Raw genomic sequence first — 16,723 nt, forward strand, 5'->3', positions numbered from 1 at the left:
CACCCCGTACTAAGAGACCAAGCAAACAACTTTGCAAGAGGACAGTTTTAAAGACATCTGGAGGAAGGAGCCACTGCCCACCAAAGCAAGCAGAAGCTGAATATTTTCATGGTACCCAGAACCAGCCATGGGCCAAGGTAAGCAAAAATCGTTTTTGTTAGTTCCAAGCATTTGCCAGCTGTGTGTCAGGAAGGAAAACTTGCTCCAAGACCATGTTCATGAGGCTTGTGGATGAGCTGAGCTTGCAGGGCCAGAGGCAAGTGCTCTAAAGGCTTAGAGAGCTCAGTTCACATGGCAGACTGCACAAAAAGGCACAGCAATTAAAAGCTGATATTGATGTCTGAGAAGCAGCAAGAAGCAGCTAAGGCAGACAGGTGAGAGTTTGGAAGCAAAGGTAAGTGAATCCTTAGCATAAGGAATGGGGGGGTGGGGAGGGTGGGAGGGATTAAGGAGACTCCACAGCTGAAACAGAGAGATGACCAAGTGTTTGAGCTCCTGGAGCAGGGAAACAGTCCAGGTTCTGGGCAACCTTAAAGAAAATGACAGCAAGATCCATGAAAAGTCATATGATGGAAAGGGAGCCAGACTCCACACCACTCACTGTTCTACAAGAACTGGTATCTTCATCAGAGAGGAAAATAGATGAGGTCAGAGCTGGCTCCATAAGGCCTGAACTGGTGCAGGGCTTTGAACTGGGACAGCCACGATGGGATTTGAAAGCAGGACCAGAATCATTCACTGAAAATATCACATGGAAGAAAAATATATATGGAGAAAGGAGAAACAATGCACACAATCCAGTAAGAGTCCCCAACAAACACAGAAGTGACAACCACAATGGGAAAAGGTATCAATGCACAGAAGAAGACAGGACAAGACATCAGGAGAGAGCAGACCAGTGAAATCTGCAAAGAGAGCAGTTATGGCTTTAGCACAGAAGCAATCAATTTAGATAGCAGAGAAATGCTCTATGGATTTTAATTTTTTAGCTGCAACAGAGGGAGGAGCATGGGTCAGAAAGGGGAAGTAGGTGACAGCATGTGTCACACAAGGGGCAGCAGCTACAACCTACAGGGCCTACAGGGCTTAGTGATGAGCTACAATCAAAGAGATAAATAAGGTCAGGATGTTTCCAAGGCTGAGATAAAACAGGGAGTAACTGGGTGCTTGAAATTGTGACAAGTTTTTTCTGTCTTCTGGATAGAAGCATGCATGATGTGTACAAAGCCCATGCAGGAGACAGGAGAAGGAGGAGGATCTTTTGTGTGTCCTGCATCTCTGGGTATGGTATTGTCAACCAATGTGGTACAAAGTAGAAAAGCTGGTGTTTGATCCAGTTGTGCACTTGAACCAGCAGCAAAGTTTGCACCAATGCAATGATGTCAGGTATAAGCAAAGGCAGCTCAACAGTCACTCAACAGCAGCACAACCAAGTTCAGTGTCCAGACTTTCTGGACAGAAGGTCTCATAGGCAGGGGGAGAATGTCTGTGTGGAGAAACACCTGATCAGCTCTTTGTGTGTCCCAGAATGTGGATCAGGACCTGACTGCAGGCAGCTCACTGCCCCAAACTCATTCTGTATCTTCTCACAATACAGGTCTGAGCATCCAAAAATGTGATTTCATGATCCCAGAGAATCACAAAAAACACCACACAGAAGAAATCAGCACTGAAAGGCTCGTAGTGAGGCGGGGACAGCCATTCACCATCACTGTGAGCTTCTCAGCTCCAATACACAACTACCTGAAGCAGATGAAGAAGACTTTCCTCATCGTACAGACAGGTAGTGCCATTACAAACCTACCAGAGCTCTGCTCCTCACACACCTGAAGAACAGAGCTGGGGGGGAAAAGCCATCTCCAGGGCTGGGCAGGGGCGCTCAAATTTAGATGTGAGGCCAGTGAACTCCGTGTAAGGTAAAGTCTCCTGCTGCTGCAGGGTCACAACCAGATCCCTTCCAGAAGAGACACTGCAGCACAATAACCAATACAGGTTCACTATTCCATGATTTCAAAATACTTATGGGATCTTTTCTGCCTTTTGGGGTTAGGAATGTTCAAACCTAGCTGGCCTGTCACAGATTTTTCTGTTAAGAGTGTTTTCTAGTGAGACCCCTGAGAAGGATAGCAGCTTTCAGCCCCAGCTTATTTTACCATCCTGTGAGCACTGGGCTGTGACTTTTCTTACAAGACACTGAATTCCAGGAGCAGCAGGTCTGCACCATTCTGGCCATTCCTGGTTTCTACAATCCTATGGAAAGCACATGTCACTTTCAAACACGAAGGCCTGAGTGCAATACTGACCTTAGCAATGTTCAGCAGGCCTTAAGCTGCTAAAGCTGCATAGCTCTCACAAGAAGAGCTACGGCTCTAGAGATAGACAAGGTGCCTGCACTCTGCACAGGCGAGGAATAAACACAATATTTGGAATAAACAAAACCAGATTTCTTTGTCTGCAGGACCACATTCTTCCAGAGCAGATGAAATCCAGACTGAATTTCCCATCTCCAGCCTGGGAGACCAGAAGCAGTGGAGTGCAGCAGTGGAGGAACAGGACCCAAACTTCTGGACCCTGTGTTTGAACACCCCTGCCAATGCCCCCATTGGCCAGTACACTCTGCTTTTACGTGCCTCCAAATCCCCTCAATTCCTGGGCAACTTCACCCTCCTCTTTAATCCCTGGTGCCAAGGTAGGTGGTCAGAAACAGAAAGGCAGGCTGGGATCAGACACTTCACAAAAACAACTTTGGAGCTGTGGCACTGCCTCCATGGAGGGAGACTGGGGCTGACCCACCCAGCTCCTTCCACTCCTGCCCTGCTCCTCACAGCGCCTCAGGAGAGAGGTAGGGGCTCCTAAAGCCCAAAGTTTCCAGCCTTAGCACTTCTGTCTCTTCCCTGGAGTGCTGGCAAGAGCCCTGGCCTTCTGCTAAGGGAAAAATGTTTGATTGTTTCCTATAATACAGATTTTAGGATGAGTCAAGGTTGTAATTGGTCTGGTTAAGGACACTGTATCTTTCTTAGTATTACAATTTATCAGCCAGGAGAGTCAAAGAGCCAGCCAGTGCAACAGCCTGGATCCAGAGGAACTTTTTGGACAAGGAAATGGAGATGACAATGAAATTCTTCTTTCCTGTCTGATTCACAATCTGCAGTATTTTTCAGAGCAGAGTGCCAGGGACTGCCAAAGCACAGTGGAATCTGCTGATGCATGAGAGATGCAAGTGCATCTAAGACCAGGAATGCTTTCTTCCTGATGCTTTTTTTCTTCTAATCTAGATGATGAGGTGTTCTTGGCCAATGAGGCACAGCGGCAGGAGTACATTTTGAACCAAGATGGCATCATCTACCAGGGGGATGAAAATGCAATCCTAGCCCAACCTTGGGACTTCAGTCAGGTAAGCAAGAGGTCCAACTTGTCTGTGCTCTCTTCCAATCACCAGCAGAGGAAAGGTGCATGTATCTGGTGTGTACAGGATGCTCTGATGAAAGAGTTCTATCGATCTCCATGTTCTCTGCACCCACTACCTCCTGTGCAGGAGAACAGGGACCTGTGTGTGAAGTCCTATAACCCAGTACATGTAATTTTAGCTTCCTTCTCAGGCCATTCTCTATAAAGGAATACATTGATCTGTATCTGAGCTTCATGTGCCTCCCTTTCATCAACAGGTGTAAAAGCATTTAACAGAGCTCAATACTGTCTCTATATAACAGGTAAAGTGAGGACAAGAAAATCTTTCTGTTTGTCCAAGGCCATCTGACACAGCCAGCAATTAGAATAGGATTCTATTTCACTTTAGTGCCAGCAGATCATAAAAGTATCTCTGTGCCAACCTAGAGAGTGCTCCAGAAAAGCACTGATTTCCCTCAATCAGGGGACAGAGTGCATCATGCTAATGCATTTCCCACCTTCAATAAAGTTGGAGGTCTGTCCTCAGCTCTCCCTGCAGATCTCTGCCTGGAGCCCTCCTTCACAGCCCACGCAGTTGAAACTATCAACAGAAAGGGAGAAACAATCTGCACAGTCACAAACCCTTGTAGGGACTCAAGAGAACAAAAGTTCATGAAGAATTTAATGAAATTACGCGTTCTTGTTTCAGTTTGAGGAGGATATGGTTGATATCTGCTTCATACTGCTGGCTCTAGCGGAGCACTTGCAAAGAGAAAAGGATCCTGCCCAGCGCAAAAACCCCGTCCACGTCTGCCGAGCAGTTGCTGCCATGGTAAGGAGGGCAGAGACCAGCCCTGGCCCGAGTAGGGGGCACCTTCTCAACCCCAGGTGAGGCCAAACCACTGGCCAAAGTGGAAGCCTATTCCAAACAACACCTCCTGCTCATCTCCAGCCTGCCCTGATACTCCCCCAGCAGACAAGTAGTGCTGCAGGAGTTTCTTAGCAGTGAGAGTACACCTACTGAATAAATCTCAGAGGAGAATGCTGCACCTGTTCTGCTCAACCATGACCTTCACACTAGGCACAAAAAAGTCCTCTTGGTTTCATCTGCCTTGGGAGTAGCTTCCACAACAGGATCAGGTGGACCTACCAAAGAGAGGCAATTCTTTAACACATCTTTCTCTCCTCCTTCTTTACAGCTGAACTGCAATGAGTTTAGAATCCTGACGGAATGTGAGCCTGGGCAACAATATAATGGGACACCCCCTTCCAAGTGGCTGGGAAGCAGCCCCATCCTCCACCAGTGGATTGCATCAAAATTCCAGCCTGTCCGCCACGGGAGGTGCTGGGTGTTTGCTGCAGTCCTGTGTTCAGGTACAGTGCTGCTGTAACCTTTAATCTTTAGGTGAGAGGCAGATCTTTAATTTCCTCACCAACACTTAGCATCACTGCCTTCAAGATAAGAGTATCAGTGCAACCATTCACCTGTGACATTTCCTGAGGGAGCAATGCCTCTTGCAAAGTCCAAACAGCAGAGCTGGTGCCATTCCTAACAGGCCTAGCACCAGAAGAGGCTCTACATCTATCAGCAGAGGGCAGGATGCACAACTGATTCACAGCTCTCTCTTCTTCACAGTTCTGAGGTGCCTGGGAATTCCTACCAGGGTGGTCACTGGATTTACGTGGGCTCACAACACCAAGAGCAGCCTGAGTGTGGATGAGTATTATGATGAAGATGGGACACTGCTTACACAGGACAAGAGTGCTCGTGTGTGGTAAGAACACGTGGCAGGGCCCAAGCAAGAATTTGAGACAATACTTGGGTGTGGGAAATGAAACACGGGGGAAAGAGGTAAAACAGCTGCAAGGTGATAGGATACAGCTCAGCTGAGATCCTGTCTCCAAGACCTGCTCTTGATAAACTGCTACAACCCAAACTCAAGAGTGCCCTATTTCTAGGGCCCACAAAGGAAGAGTAATAACCCAGTCCAGCTGAAGAAACTCCACTTGTTTCTCCACATTGCTCTTCTAAATATGAACTGAACTCTTTCAAGGGAGCACTAACTGGCTGTGGTTTGGCAAAAGCTTTACTGTACCTCAGGGCTCAGTCCCTTGATTTAAGCTCATGCTGCTGCCTCTTGCAGGACCTTCCATGTTTGGAATGAATGCTGGATGGCTCGGACAGATTTGCTACCAGAGTACAGTGGGTGGCAGGCACTGGATGCCACCTGCCAGGAAAAAAGCAAAGGTAAGATGTCAGAGACGGGTTTGAGCAAGAGCAGGGGGGAAGTGAAGCAGGGGGCAAATAAAGCTGTTCAATATTCTCCCTTTGCCATCTTCCAGTGGAAGGATGCAAAAGGACAGGAACTCACTCACCCTGTTGACTACTCATATGTTTGGTTTGTGCAGCCCATGCAGCTCTAAGAGCTCTATCACTACTTCCTAATGGCCTCCTAGATGCTTCACCAGTATAGGTCTAAACTAGGAATGGGTTTAGTTGGGAAAGCATCTGAATCTTAACTAGACCACATTTTCTCTCCAGGTCTATCCTTCTGTGGGCCAGCCCCTGTTCATGCCATCAAGGAAGGGGACGCCCAAGTTAATTATGATGTCTGCTACTTCTTTGCTGCCATCAATGCCAAGTGTCATGTCTGGATACACAAGGCAGATGACACCCTCAAGCCAGCTTTTGGTGGCACAAAATACATCGGTAACAACATCAGCACCAAGAGCGTTGGCAGTGAACGCTGTGAGGACATCACACAAAACTACAAGTATCCTGAAGGTATGGGGCAGGCACGGGGCAGGCACATTCCTTGTCACTATTACAAGTGAGGAGTAAAAGACTAGAGCAGAGCCAAACCACAACACCAGGGTCATCCACTTCTCACTACTTCCCCTTCTTCAGTGGCACTAGAACACCTAATTCTCCCTTTCTACAGAGCCAAAGCAGATGTCATCACCCAGACTTCATCCTGCTTAATGGCATTAAGGTCTCTGGAAGACCAGGTGTTTGTTAACCAAGCACTTTCATGTCTGGAATACCTCTTCTGATTTCTGTTATCTCTACACTCTGTACATCCACCTCCTATAACCTCTGTAATATAAATATGGATAGATGTATTTCAGACTCCAGCTTTCTGAAAAGGTCTGTTGTGCTCTCAGATACTGCCTAAATCTCCATATCAACAAGTAGCTCCCCCTTCAGAATCTGAGTGCTGTTTTCCTGGCCCAACAATACCACCCCATCTTAACCTGTGGCCTGTTGTCTCCATGGCTGCAGGAGACAACTGCAACTTCTCTACACATGAGAACATGGAATTGTGCCTTAGCTACAGCAACAAAAAAGCAGCTACCTCCTCTACTCGGAGAGATGTTAGCACCAAGGTGTTTTAAAACACCTACTTGGATTCCCAAGTAGAATCCATCACACACATCCAGTGAACATCCTGACAGCAGAATCTGTCAAACTGATCCAACCAGAATCACAAAAGGATATCTCTCAATGCTCTTAGAAACAGTTATTTATCTACAGTACTGCCAGAATAAATCAATCTCATTTTCCTGCTGCTTCTCACTAGTAAACAGGAAGGAGTACTGAAGTATGTACTTTCTTTTTTTGTGACAGGTTCTCTCCAGGAAAAAAAAGTACTTGACAAAGCCTACAGAAGTATGAAGGAACTTGAGACAACCACCAGCAGCAGCACACAGTTTATCTCCATTCCTACTGCTTTGGAAGAGCCAGTCAACATTTTCATCCACCTCCAGTCAAGTAGCTCTTTGCAACTGGGACAAGATATTACACTTTCCATTGAAGTGTTTAACCACAGTGGTAGAGAAAAGGCTACTCATCTGGTAGTTGGGATCCAGGCTCTGCACTATAGTGGTGTGCCCATTGCCCAGCTTTGGAAGGAAGAGTTTCATTTTAATCTCCAAAGTGATTCAGGTGAGGACTCTCCTGGGTGCATGGCCAAAAAAAGTCCTTTAGTTCTCTCATTTCAGAAAAATCCTCCTAGCCCTAGGTTTACAAAAGGTTGGCTGAATAATTGATTCTAGGTGGCTTCCCAGAGAGATTGTGGGGTCTCCCTAATTGGAGATATTCCAGAACTGACTGCACACAATCCTGCACCGTGTGCCCTGGGATGAGCCTGCCTGGACAGGGAGGTTAGACCGGATGATTCACTATTGTCCATTCCAACTTCACTCATTCTGTGAAATAAAGCACTTCAGCAACACCACCTCAGAGATTTGCAATCTACAAATCCACTTGGGGTTAAGCATTTAAATGCTGCAGGTTTTAGTACAATGTTGGGCACTGAGCACTCCTAGGTGTTATGCAGGAAAAGACCAGACTGCACTCATCACCTGTTATTTCACCAATCTGTTCCAGTCAACAAGCTGCAGGTCTCTGTGCCTTACACCTGGTTTGGAAAAGAGCTGGGAGAGAACCACCTGCTCAGGCTGACTGCAGTGCTGAGAGACGAGGACTCCTCCTACATGTACTTGGCACAGGAAGAAATCAGCATTTGTGATTCCCCTCTCACCATTGAGGTCAGATTGGGCTGTCATTCTGCCACTGCAGTAGGGAGAAAACAGCTTTCATAGTCATAAGCAGAAAAACAATTCTGCTGGGTTCAGGGGCTCTCTGAAAAACTAGAGCATAGGAAATTAAGCTGGACTTTGCCTCCTCTGGCAAATGGCAGCTCAGGTACCAAAAAAGTACACATCTCCCTTTAATCATAGAGGAATATCTTTTCTTCTCTCAGTTTTTGCTCATTTGCTTCTTTCAACAGTTCCCAGAAAACATGGTCCAGTATGAGCCAAGCACAGCAATGATCAGCCTCCAGAACCCCCTCATGGAACCCCTGGAGCAGTGTGTGATAGCAGTCACAGGGCAAGGGCTCCTTTACAGACAAAGGAATTACAGGTAAGTGCAAACTGACCGATCCAAGAACAGCAAATGGAAAAACAGACACAATACAAGCAAGAGAAGCCTTTGCACAGGAAAGGCTGTCCCCAAAAATAACCAGGCAACAACATGGCAGGAAGGTATCACTACAGTATGAAAGCCCCAAGCATCCCATCCTTTATTTACAAATAATGCAGATGATTTTCACACTGAAAAGGAGAAAAGTCAGCTAAGAGAACTTGCAACAGATATGTAATACATAAGTTGAAGCCAACATGGCATCTGTGAAAGTTTCAACAACAAAGGCATAGACAGCAAAAGGAAAATCTCCTGCCAAGTAAAAGGATAACCAGAGAAATGCCACAAGACTTAGTCAGAAACACACATTAAATAAGACAAAGTTAGAGGTCACTCAAATGAGCTATGATTTAGAAATTATTTGCTGTTGAGAAATCTATTACTTTTTAGTGAGCAACTTGAACATCCTTCAGTGGAATAAAACTGTACTGTTTATGACATCTTTCCATCCATTACTCACTGTAAACAATAAAGACAGTGGTGTCTTCCCCTTCTCTGCTGAAAAGCCAGGCAAATGTGACTTAGCCAAGAGTCACCAAAGAGGCATGCTCCCCTTCACATGACAAACACCCCACACTTGTCTCAAGAAGCTCAATTAGGACAAAGTCCCCTTAGATGTCTCCATGGAGAGTTTCAACTCTCCTGTTCCATCTCCCTCCCAAGCTACTGTTAGATGACAATTTCACTGTGGTAGCTCCAGTAACTGCCAGCTTTCTCCTATTTCTTTTTTTTCTTTCCCTCTTTTTGGCACCACATTCCTATCTAGCAAATGCATACCCTAGACCCAGGAAACTAAAAACACGAAGAGAGGTGATTCCTGTATAATCCCTTCTCTCCTTTCAGGCTGGGCTCTGTGCAAGCTAAAAGCACCCAAGAGCTGCAAATCCCATTCACCCCTACCCGAGCAGGGTCCAGAAGACTCACTGCACGTCTTACTTGCCTCCAGCTCCAGAACCTCAAGAGCTACAGAACTACCAACATTGCAGCTGCCTGAGGCCCACCTCAGTACAGGTCCTGCTTCCAAAAGAGTGGCCTGATCATAGGCAAGCATAGATGTTAAGTTTAATAAAAGTTATATTTAAAACCATGTTCAATTTTGATTATTTGCACAAACTCAACTCTCTCCCATCTGCCACTATGTCCACTCTCCAGTTTTAGAAGCTGAACCTTGCTGTGACAAAGATGGGCTGAATGTTCAAGCAGTTACCACCACACCTGTGCTGAGCCCACCAGTTCTTTGGCCTACCTGTGACAAAGTAAAGGGTATTCTGGAACCTTAAAGTGATAATAGATGTAGCATATCTAGTGATATATATAGGGGGATATCTCCCCCTAGAGATCATTGGCATTGGTAAGGTAGCAAACAATATTTTCTGCTGCTTTCTGAGAAAATAAAAAAGAGAAAGCTCGTTCACTGCTCTCAAGGGTTAGACAGGAAATAGCAGCAGTGTAGTTCATTTTATAATTATTCACTGGGCTGCTTGTAAAAGAAGCAAGAGCCTTTCATTCTGTATATATCCTTTGCCCTCTGAAGACAGATAAAGCAACTAATGTAAATCCAGCAATATTTTATTTTTCTCTGTACCCCACAGTAGTTGTAATGTCTGAAGAATGGGGCACATAAAGATGCAGCACCACATCATCTCAAGAATCCAAGCAAAATGACACCTTCTGCAATGGCAAAGGACAACTTCCTGGAGAAGTTCTTCCAAGTAGCAGTGAAGTTCTCTCCTACATTGTTCTCATCATTTCCCAAGCAGCTGAAGAACAGCAAAGTTCACTGGAAATGCAGATTCCAGAGCCAGCAACATACGTAGGCACAGAAGAGTTAAAGTTGACCCTGTGTGAAGTTCTTGACTTTGTTCATGTTGTGATCTACTGCACCATTTAGAAACTGCACCCAGCCTTCCTCTGATGGTGGACATACATGGCTTGTCCTGCAAAAGTGGAGGAAATTCATTAGGGAAGCCTCCTGGGTGTGCAATACCTATACATCCAGGCAACATGGGGGTATTGTGAAGCTCTGAATAACCACAGCAATAAAACAGGGCAGCTCTAGTCCCAGAGAGCTTCGAGCAAGGAAGAACCCACACTCATGTCTGTAGTCCCAAACCCAAAACAAGGAACCACTATCATCCCTAATCCATTTGTGATTAGATAACATCATCACAGTTCCTAAATGCCATCATCTACTGTCTAGAAATGAGACATCTTTGACATGAGGCAGAAAGCTATCAACCTTCATAGCAGGGAACACACACTTACAAAAATGTAGCTCATACTCACTTTGCAATCTCTAAGACTTTCTTTAATACTGAGGCCAACTTAGCAGCCTAGAAAGAAACAGAAGGGAAATAAGGTGAGCCAAATGTGAGGAACAGTAGGGTCTGAACAGTACTGGAAAATAAAGAGGACTATAAGGATGGACAAGAGCCAAGAATTAATAAAACTGCCATGGATACTAATGCAGAATGATGTTACCCATCACTGCCATGCTGGAAGTGTCTCCCAGCCTACTCCTGGCTGTGACAGGTAAAAAAAAAAAACTGGCTGTTTTTTAAAGCATACATTAATTTTTTTTTAATTAACTATTGGAAATTAGTAATTGATATTAAAGTAAAAAGTTGCAAGTGACTGATTTTAATGTTATTTGATATTAAATAATTATTTTTTATTCCAAAAACATCAAGCCACGGGCCAAAGGCATGAAGCCAGGATTAACAATAAAAAAATTCCCAGATGTGAGGAGATTTGTACTTAGTTGATCATGTAAGGGGTGCTTCAAAGTTCAGTCAGGTTGCCAGAGTGTGGCCCAGTCAAGTTTTGAGTATTGCCAAAGATGTAGACTCCACTGCTTTTCCAAAGCAGCTTATTTATGTGCTTAAATACACTCACTGTAAGAGTTTTTCATTTTATAGATAACTTCATTTGGGCAAGACTGCACTACCCAAGGAAGAAACTACATCTGCAGTACATAGGCTGCCTTAGACATCAGTTTCCTGAGGGTCTATAACTGGAAATCTCTATGGATTATAGTTCCGAGCTAAAGTTTCAAGTGGCCATGCTCTTCCCTGAAGAGGTACAGATGAAGAATGTGCTTCCACCTGAAGGAAGTTAAGTGTGCAAGAACAAAGGGCACTCTTCATCCCTAAGAAATTATTACTGAGGCAGTCACTAATATCATCTCTCCCCGAAGACACATAACCCCTCTGATTTCTTCCCATCTCCTACAGCCAGGCCGCTGTCCCACGTGCAGATACTCAGATATTGATACCAGACACCAGTACAGCAGATACTCACATTAAGTCGCACAGCCAATGGGTTCACAGGTGGGTACATGCTTAGAGCCAGCTCATCAACACTACAACAGAAAGAGGGGAGCAAGGAAGAAATGCTCTGATAGCACAACTCACAGATCCTGGTCAGAGCCTGCACTCATCCTGAATGCAGGTCAGAAACAACAGTGAGATGTCAGTTGTACCTATGGGATGCTTCCCACTGCCTTCTCAATCACCTGTGTGTCCCTCTCACTGTGGAGTGAGATGTGGTCACAGCTTCATCCCCCATGTTCCTCTCCTGACCTCCAGAACTCTCAATAGCCTTCCCAACACACCTGTCCACCACCTGCTCACAGCTCCAGTATCATAAAGGTTGTTCCTGTTCCTCACTCAAGACCTCAGAGAAAGACCAGGACTACACTAGAGGGAAAAGCAGCATGGGGAGAACCCTGCTTACCTTGGGCTGATCTCATTAGCAATGTCTGCCAGGTCATCCAGCTGTGCAATATGCTCTGGAGAATCAGCTTTGCCATGGGTCTTCACTGCAGCCAAGACCTTCTTGAGGCAAGCTTTAGAAGCCTTCATTAATCCCATGCAGGAGCTGAGCAGCTGCCGGTCAGCCTCTGACCAATACGTGTCTCTGTTGCCCCGAAAGCCCAGTTCTTCATCTTCCATGATGTCCCCATAGGGATCCTGCCCTTCCACCAGTGCCTGAGAACACAGAGGCACTGAAAACCCAGAGCCTAACATCAATTCCAGCAATACCCAGGAGGAAAGGGAAAGCATAATCTAGGCGTCATATAAATAATTAATGGAGAAATCTCAATTGGTTAATCCTAAAATGACTGGATTAAGAAAAAAATCCACTACTGTAACAGTGCAAACAGCAAGAACCTAGTGAATTCTTATATGATCCTAAATTGCCTCCCCCGTCCCCAGTTCAGGACATGACTTTATGGAAATCTTATACAAAGTAAACTGGGCTTGAGAATAAAATCTCATTCAACTCCATGGATAAAACAATAATCTACATCATGTCAGAACAAATTTATATTAAAGCCTGTATGTAAAATAATTCCTGTGTTCCATCACTGAACCACCACAGAGGGTGGCTGGGCAGTGGAACAGGCTCCCCAGAGAAGTGGTCACAGCCCCAAACCTGCCAGAGTTCAAGGAGCATTTGACAACTCTCAGGCACATGGTGGGATTGTTGGGGCTGTCCTGTGCAGGGTCAGGAGCTGGACTCAATGATCCTTGTGCATCCCTTACAAATCAGAATATTCTGAGTCTATGAATCCAGCACTGCAGGTTGCTCTAAGGCTTAGAGGCTTCCTTACATGTTCCATCTCCTCCACAGCATCCTTGACCACACCTAGATATGCAGCCAGAGCCGACACAACTGCTGCCTGGTTATCTGCAAAAGCAAAAGGATAAAAACTGTGCCACCCCACTGTTTTCAATCAGTTTGCCACAACCTTCATCTAGGCTTGCAATCACTGCAAGATCAAATTTCTTGCAGAGCTCAGAGCTGCACTGCTGTCAGGCAAAATATATGACCCAGTTTCCAAGCTTGGACATTTCAAAACCAGTCAAGTTTTTGACTCATTCTCCATTCAGCCTCCATTGTACCAACTGGAATGCCCTTGCAAAAGCTACTGATATTCATAGACAACACATCCTAGTTCTCTGCATTTACAACACTCACCTCGTGGCAGGTTAGACACTTGCTCACAGGCCTCCCAAACACCCCCAGTTGATATCAGCTGCTCCTGAGATAAGCTGAAACAAAACAAAACCCTTAAGGTTAGAGTCAATAACAGTACTGTGCTGGACTGCAGTTTAATTTTCTGCACCAAAGATGACACGCACCAGCAAAAGTTCTGCTGCAAAGATGCCACCAACCAGCTTGTCACTAGTATGCCATGTCTATGTAAAGCCCTTGTTGCCTTCTAACGAGTATACTTCTTTTTCTTGCCTTTTCCCCCAGAAATTATCACAAAATCATAGAATCACACAGTTGAAAATTACTACCTCTCCACTGGGGCATTGAGAATTGTGTCTGTGAGTTGGATCATCCCTTCCACTACTTCAGTGGTAGCATCTCGAACCATCTTCCGAAGAGTAGTACCTGGATGAGATTGAGAAAGAGCAAGAAAGTTGACACAAAGTCAGTGCTGACAGAAAGCAAGTGCTGAAGATGAACACACAGACTGCTTGCTCTGTTTGTGTGGATACACTGTATAAATGAAGTTAAAAGTATTTTGAAGAAAGCAAAATGCTTCCCAGTTCCAAAAGAAGTCTGGACAAGGATTTCAACACTTCAAAAATTTCAATGCCCGGTCAACTGTACAACTTCCTATATTACCACTCTCCCACAGATGGAAAACTGCAGCAGCAGACAGACAAGTACTTCACTCATAAACACGTTCAAAGTCTACAGAACAGCTGATAATGGGATACCATGCTAATGAAAACCTGCTAATACCCAACCTCATTAGGCTCTGAAACACCGGATTTCTCTATATAGGAGTAGTGAAAGAACCACTATCCTGTACAGTGGTGACTGCCGTGCAGTCATTATCTCACCTTGGCCCTTGGGTAGCCAGTAGTACACTGTGGCAACTGCAAGAACAGCATTTTGGACATCTTCACTCAGCTTCCGGCAATCCTGAAAGTGGAGAGGCACAAGGATCACCCATGAGTAACATACAGCTGCACCAAATTTAGAAATCCTCACAAGCAATCACTGGCTTTCAGACTGCTCTGAGAAAAGGGAAGAATAGCAATGACCAGTCTGCTTCAGAAACATGAGATGAAGGTACCATAAGCAAGCTGTTTGCATCTTTGCTTGCCTCATGATTCATAACAAAACACTCCCTGGCATGGTGGTCATGCATCAGAGAGGGAAAAGTAACTTAGATCATTATTCTGAACTGAAGGTCTTTTTTTTCTTTCCTCCAAACACCTGTATGATAAACTTCTCTCAACTGATAGCAAAAATATTGTATATTCTTTGTTAAACCTAAGGTCTGTATTCTCCAATATTCTGTCTCTATCAGAAACTAGCTGTAGCTGTTAAAGAATATAAGAATATTTTTATTTAGGATGTCTCCCTACCTTACAGAAATTAAGTTCTTTGGGCATTTCTTGGATTATATTAATACACTCTACAGTACATAGCCCATGTAGACAAATGAACCAAGAAAAACCTGAAGCTTGCACACACACTTCAATTTCATAGTCTGTTGAAGCTTTCTCTCACCTCTGCAGAAGGTAGTGGAGGCTTTGAGAATGCCAGACTCAGCTTTGTAGCTTCCTGTGATGTTACTTGGAATGTCTGACCTAAAAACAATCCAACGGGAGCAAAAGAAGAGAAAGTAACTCAGGTAAAAGATAAAAGAGCAGCTTGATGAGCAGCAGCTCTGATCCCACTACTTGCTTACCATTACACGCAAGCCACACAAACACATAAACTAAATCCCGTTACAAAGAAAAATTCCCTGGTGCATTTGTGCCATGCACGCTGCTTGTGTCCTGTGCCTGCTTTTTCTCACTTGACTGGTAGTGATAGCCAGAATCCCAGTCTGCATCCATTCATGACCTGTTCACCAGGATGCACCAGGAGGCTTTAACAGAGACCTTTATAAATCTTGTATGAACAGTTCAATATCAGCCTTTGCTTTGCCACACCTTGGACGGTTTGGTGACCAGAGTTAGGGTGGTCAGACACTGGAATAGGTTGGCCTAGGAGGTGGTGGAGGAGGCTGGATCTGGCACTGATGTGATTTAGGGTTTGCCGAGGTAGCGCTGGGTTAACGGCTGGACTTGATGATCTTAAAGATCTCTCTCTTCCAACCGGACCGGTTCCGTGACTCCATGAGCGGAGGGCACGCCCCACAGCTGGAGACCCGCCGGGCATAGCAGCCCTGCCCCGGCCCGGCCCCGCGGGCACCCGGCCCCGGCCTCCCCCGAATCCCGGCCCGGCCCGGCCGCTCCCTGCCCGTACCTAGCGCGTCCCAGAAGCGCGGCAGCTCGAACGGCTCTCGGCCCTCGCCCGGCTCTCCCTCTGCAACGGCACAGACAGAGCTCAGCCCGCGGGGAGCCGGCCCCGGCTCGGCCCGACCCCCGCCCGGCCCTGGCCCTGGCCCCGGCCTCGGTCCCGGCCCGCACCTCGCAGCCGCGCCAGCACCGCCCGCAGCGCCCCGCGCACGTCCCGCAGCGGCTCCCGCGCCTCCATCGCTGCGGGGCGGCCCCGGAGCGCCCAGCGCGTCACGTCCGCTCCGGGAGCGGCTGGAACGGCCCCGGCCCGCCCCTTCCCGCCCCACAGACACAGCACAGCCCCACAGAGACAGCCCCACAGACACAGCACAGCCCCACAGACACAGCACAGCCCCACAGACAGCCCCACAGACACAGCACAGCCCCACAGACACAGCACAGCCCCACAGAGACAGCCCCACAGACACAGCACAGCACAGCCCCACAGACACAGCCCCACAGACACAGCCTCACAGACACAGTACAGCACAGCCCCACAGACACAGCACAGTCCCACAGAGACAGCCCCACAGACACAGCACAGCCCCACAGACACAGCACAGCCCCACAGAGACAGCCCCACAGACACAGCACAGCACAGCCCCACAGACACAGCCCCACAGACACAGCCTCACAGACACAGTACAGCACAGCCCCACAGACACAGCACAGTCCCACAGAGACAGCAGAGCCCCACAGACACAGCACAATCCCACAGAGACAGCCTCACAGACACAGCACAGCACAACCCCACAGACACAGCACAATCCCACAGAGACAGCCCCACAGACACAGCACAGCCCCACAGACACAGCACAGCCCCACAGAGACAGCCCCACAGACACAGCACAGCCCCACAGACACAGCACAGCCCCACAGAGACAGCCCCACAGACACAGCACAGCCCCATAGAGACAGCACAGCCCCACAGAGACAGCACAGTCCCACAGATGCAGCCCCACAGACACAGCACAGCCCCACAGACACAGCCCCACAGAGACAACCCCACCCCACAGAGATTGCCCAGCCCCAC

General features: G+C 46.8%; 2 protein-coding genes across 3 annotated transcripts; one reads left to right on the plus strand and one right to left on the minus strand.

The window, feature by feature from the left end:
* Positions 1-9,461, plus strand: EPB42 (erythrocyte membrane protein band 4.2). The gene is made up of 13 exons (XM_062504833.1): positions 1-137; positions 1,598-1,783; positions 2,459-2,689; positions 3,276-3,394; positions 4,097-4,219; positions 4,587-4,761; positions 5,024-5,162; positions 5,532-5,635; positions 5,930-6,172; positions 7,016-7,333; positions 7,778-7,938; positions 8,181-8,314; positions 9,218-9,461. Exons 1-13 carry the CDS (start codon positions 128-130, stop codon positions 9,366-9,368), a joined length of 2,094 nt encoding a protein of 697 aa, XP_062360817.1. The 5' UTR covers positions 1-127; the 3' UTR covers positions 9,369-9,461.
* Positions 9,462-9,925: 464 nt separating this feature from the next.
* Positions 9,926-16,718, minus strand: CCNDBP1 (cyclin D1 binding protein 1). Of its 2 annotated transcripts, none has more exons than XM_062504835.1 (11): positions 16,700-16,718; positions 15,659-15,718; positions 14,915-14,994; positions 14,239-14,320; positions 13,684-13,780; positions 13,358-13,431; positions 12,990-13,066; positions 12,110-12,363; positions 11,675-11,735; positions 10,661-10,707; positions 9,926-10,311 (listed from the first exon to the last, which is right to left on the minus strand). In XM_062504835.1, the coding sequence occupies exons 5-11, from the start codon at positions 13,761-13,763 to the stop codon at positions 10,203-10,205; spliced, it is 702 nt and encodes a 233-aa protein (XP_062360819.1). In that variant the 5' UTR covers positions 13,764-13,780; positions 14,239-14,320; positions 14,915-14,994; positions 15,659-15,718; positions 16,700-16,718; the 3' UTR covers positions 9,926-10,202. The 2 variants fall into 2 exon arrangements, with proteins under 2 accessions (XP_062360819.1, XP_062360818.1); XM_062504834.1 differs by lacking the exon at positions 16,700-16,718 and adding an exon at positions 15,823-16,009.
* Between the last annotated feature and the right edge of the window lie 5 nt (positions 16,719-16,723).

The sequence above is a fragment of the Cinclus cinclus genome, chromosome 18 (genome assembly GCF_963662255.1).
Source record: "Cinclus cinclus chromosome 18, bCinCin1.1, whole genome shotgun sequence".
In the NCBI taxonomy this organism is placed as follows: Eukaryota; Metazoa; Chordata; class Aves; order Passeriformes; family Cinclidae; genus Cinclus; species Cinclus cinclus.

What these genes read in the sequence shown, in the direction of transcription:
- CCNDBP1 (XM_062504834.1), bottom strand. Translation starts at nt 15,889, where the DNA reads ATGGAGGCGCGGGAGCCGCTGCGGGACGTGCGCGGGGCGCTGCGGGCG. An exon ending in AGTGTCTAACCTGCCACGAG is followed by an intron (nt 13,067 to 13,357) that starts GTGAGTGTTGTA and finishes TTGCTTTTGCAG; the next exon opens with ATAACCAGGCAGCAGTTGTG. An exon ending in CTGTGGAGGAGATGGAACAT is followed by an intron (nt 12,364 to 12,989) that starts GTAAGGAAGCCT and finishes CTGTGTTCTCAG; the next exon opens with GCACTGGTGGAAGGGCAGGA.
- EPB42 (XM_062504833.1), top strand. An exon ending in AACCTTGGGACTTCAGTCAG is followed by an intron (nt 3,395 to 4,096) that starts GTAAGCAAGAGG and finishes TTCTTGTTTCAG; the next exon opens with TTTGAGGAGGATATGGTTGA. An exon ending in TAATCTCCAAAGTGATTCAG is followed by an intron (nt 7,334 to 7,777) that starts GTGAGGACTCTC and finishes AATCTGTTCCAG; the next exon opens with TCAACAAGCTGCAGGTCTCT.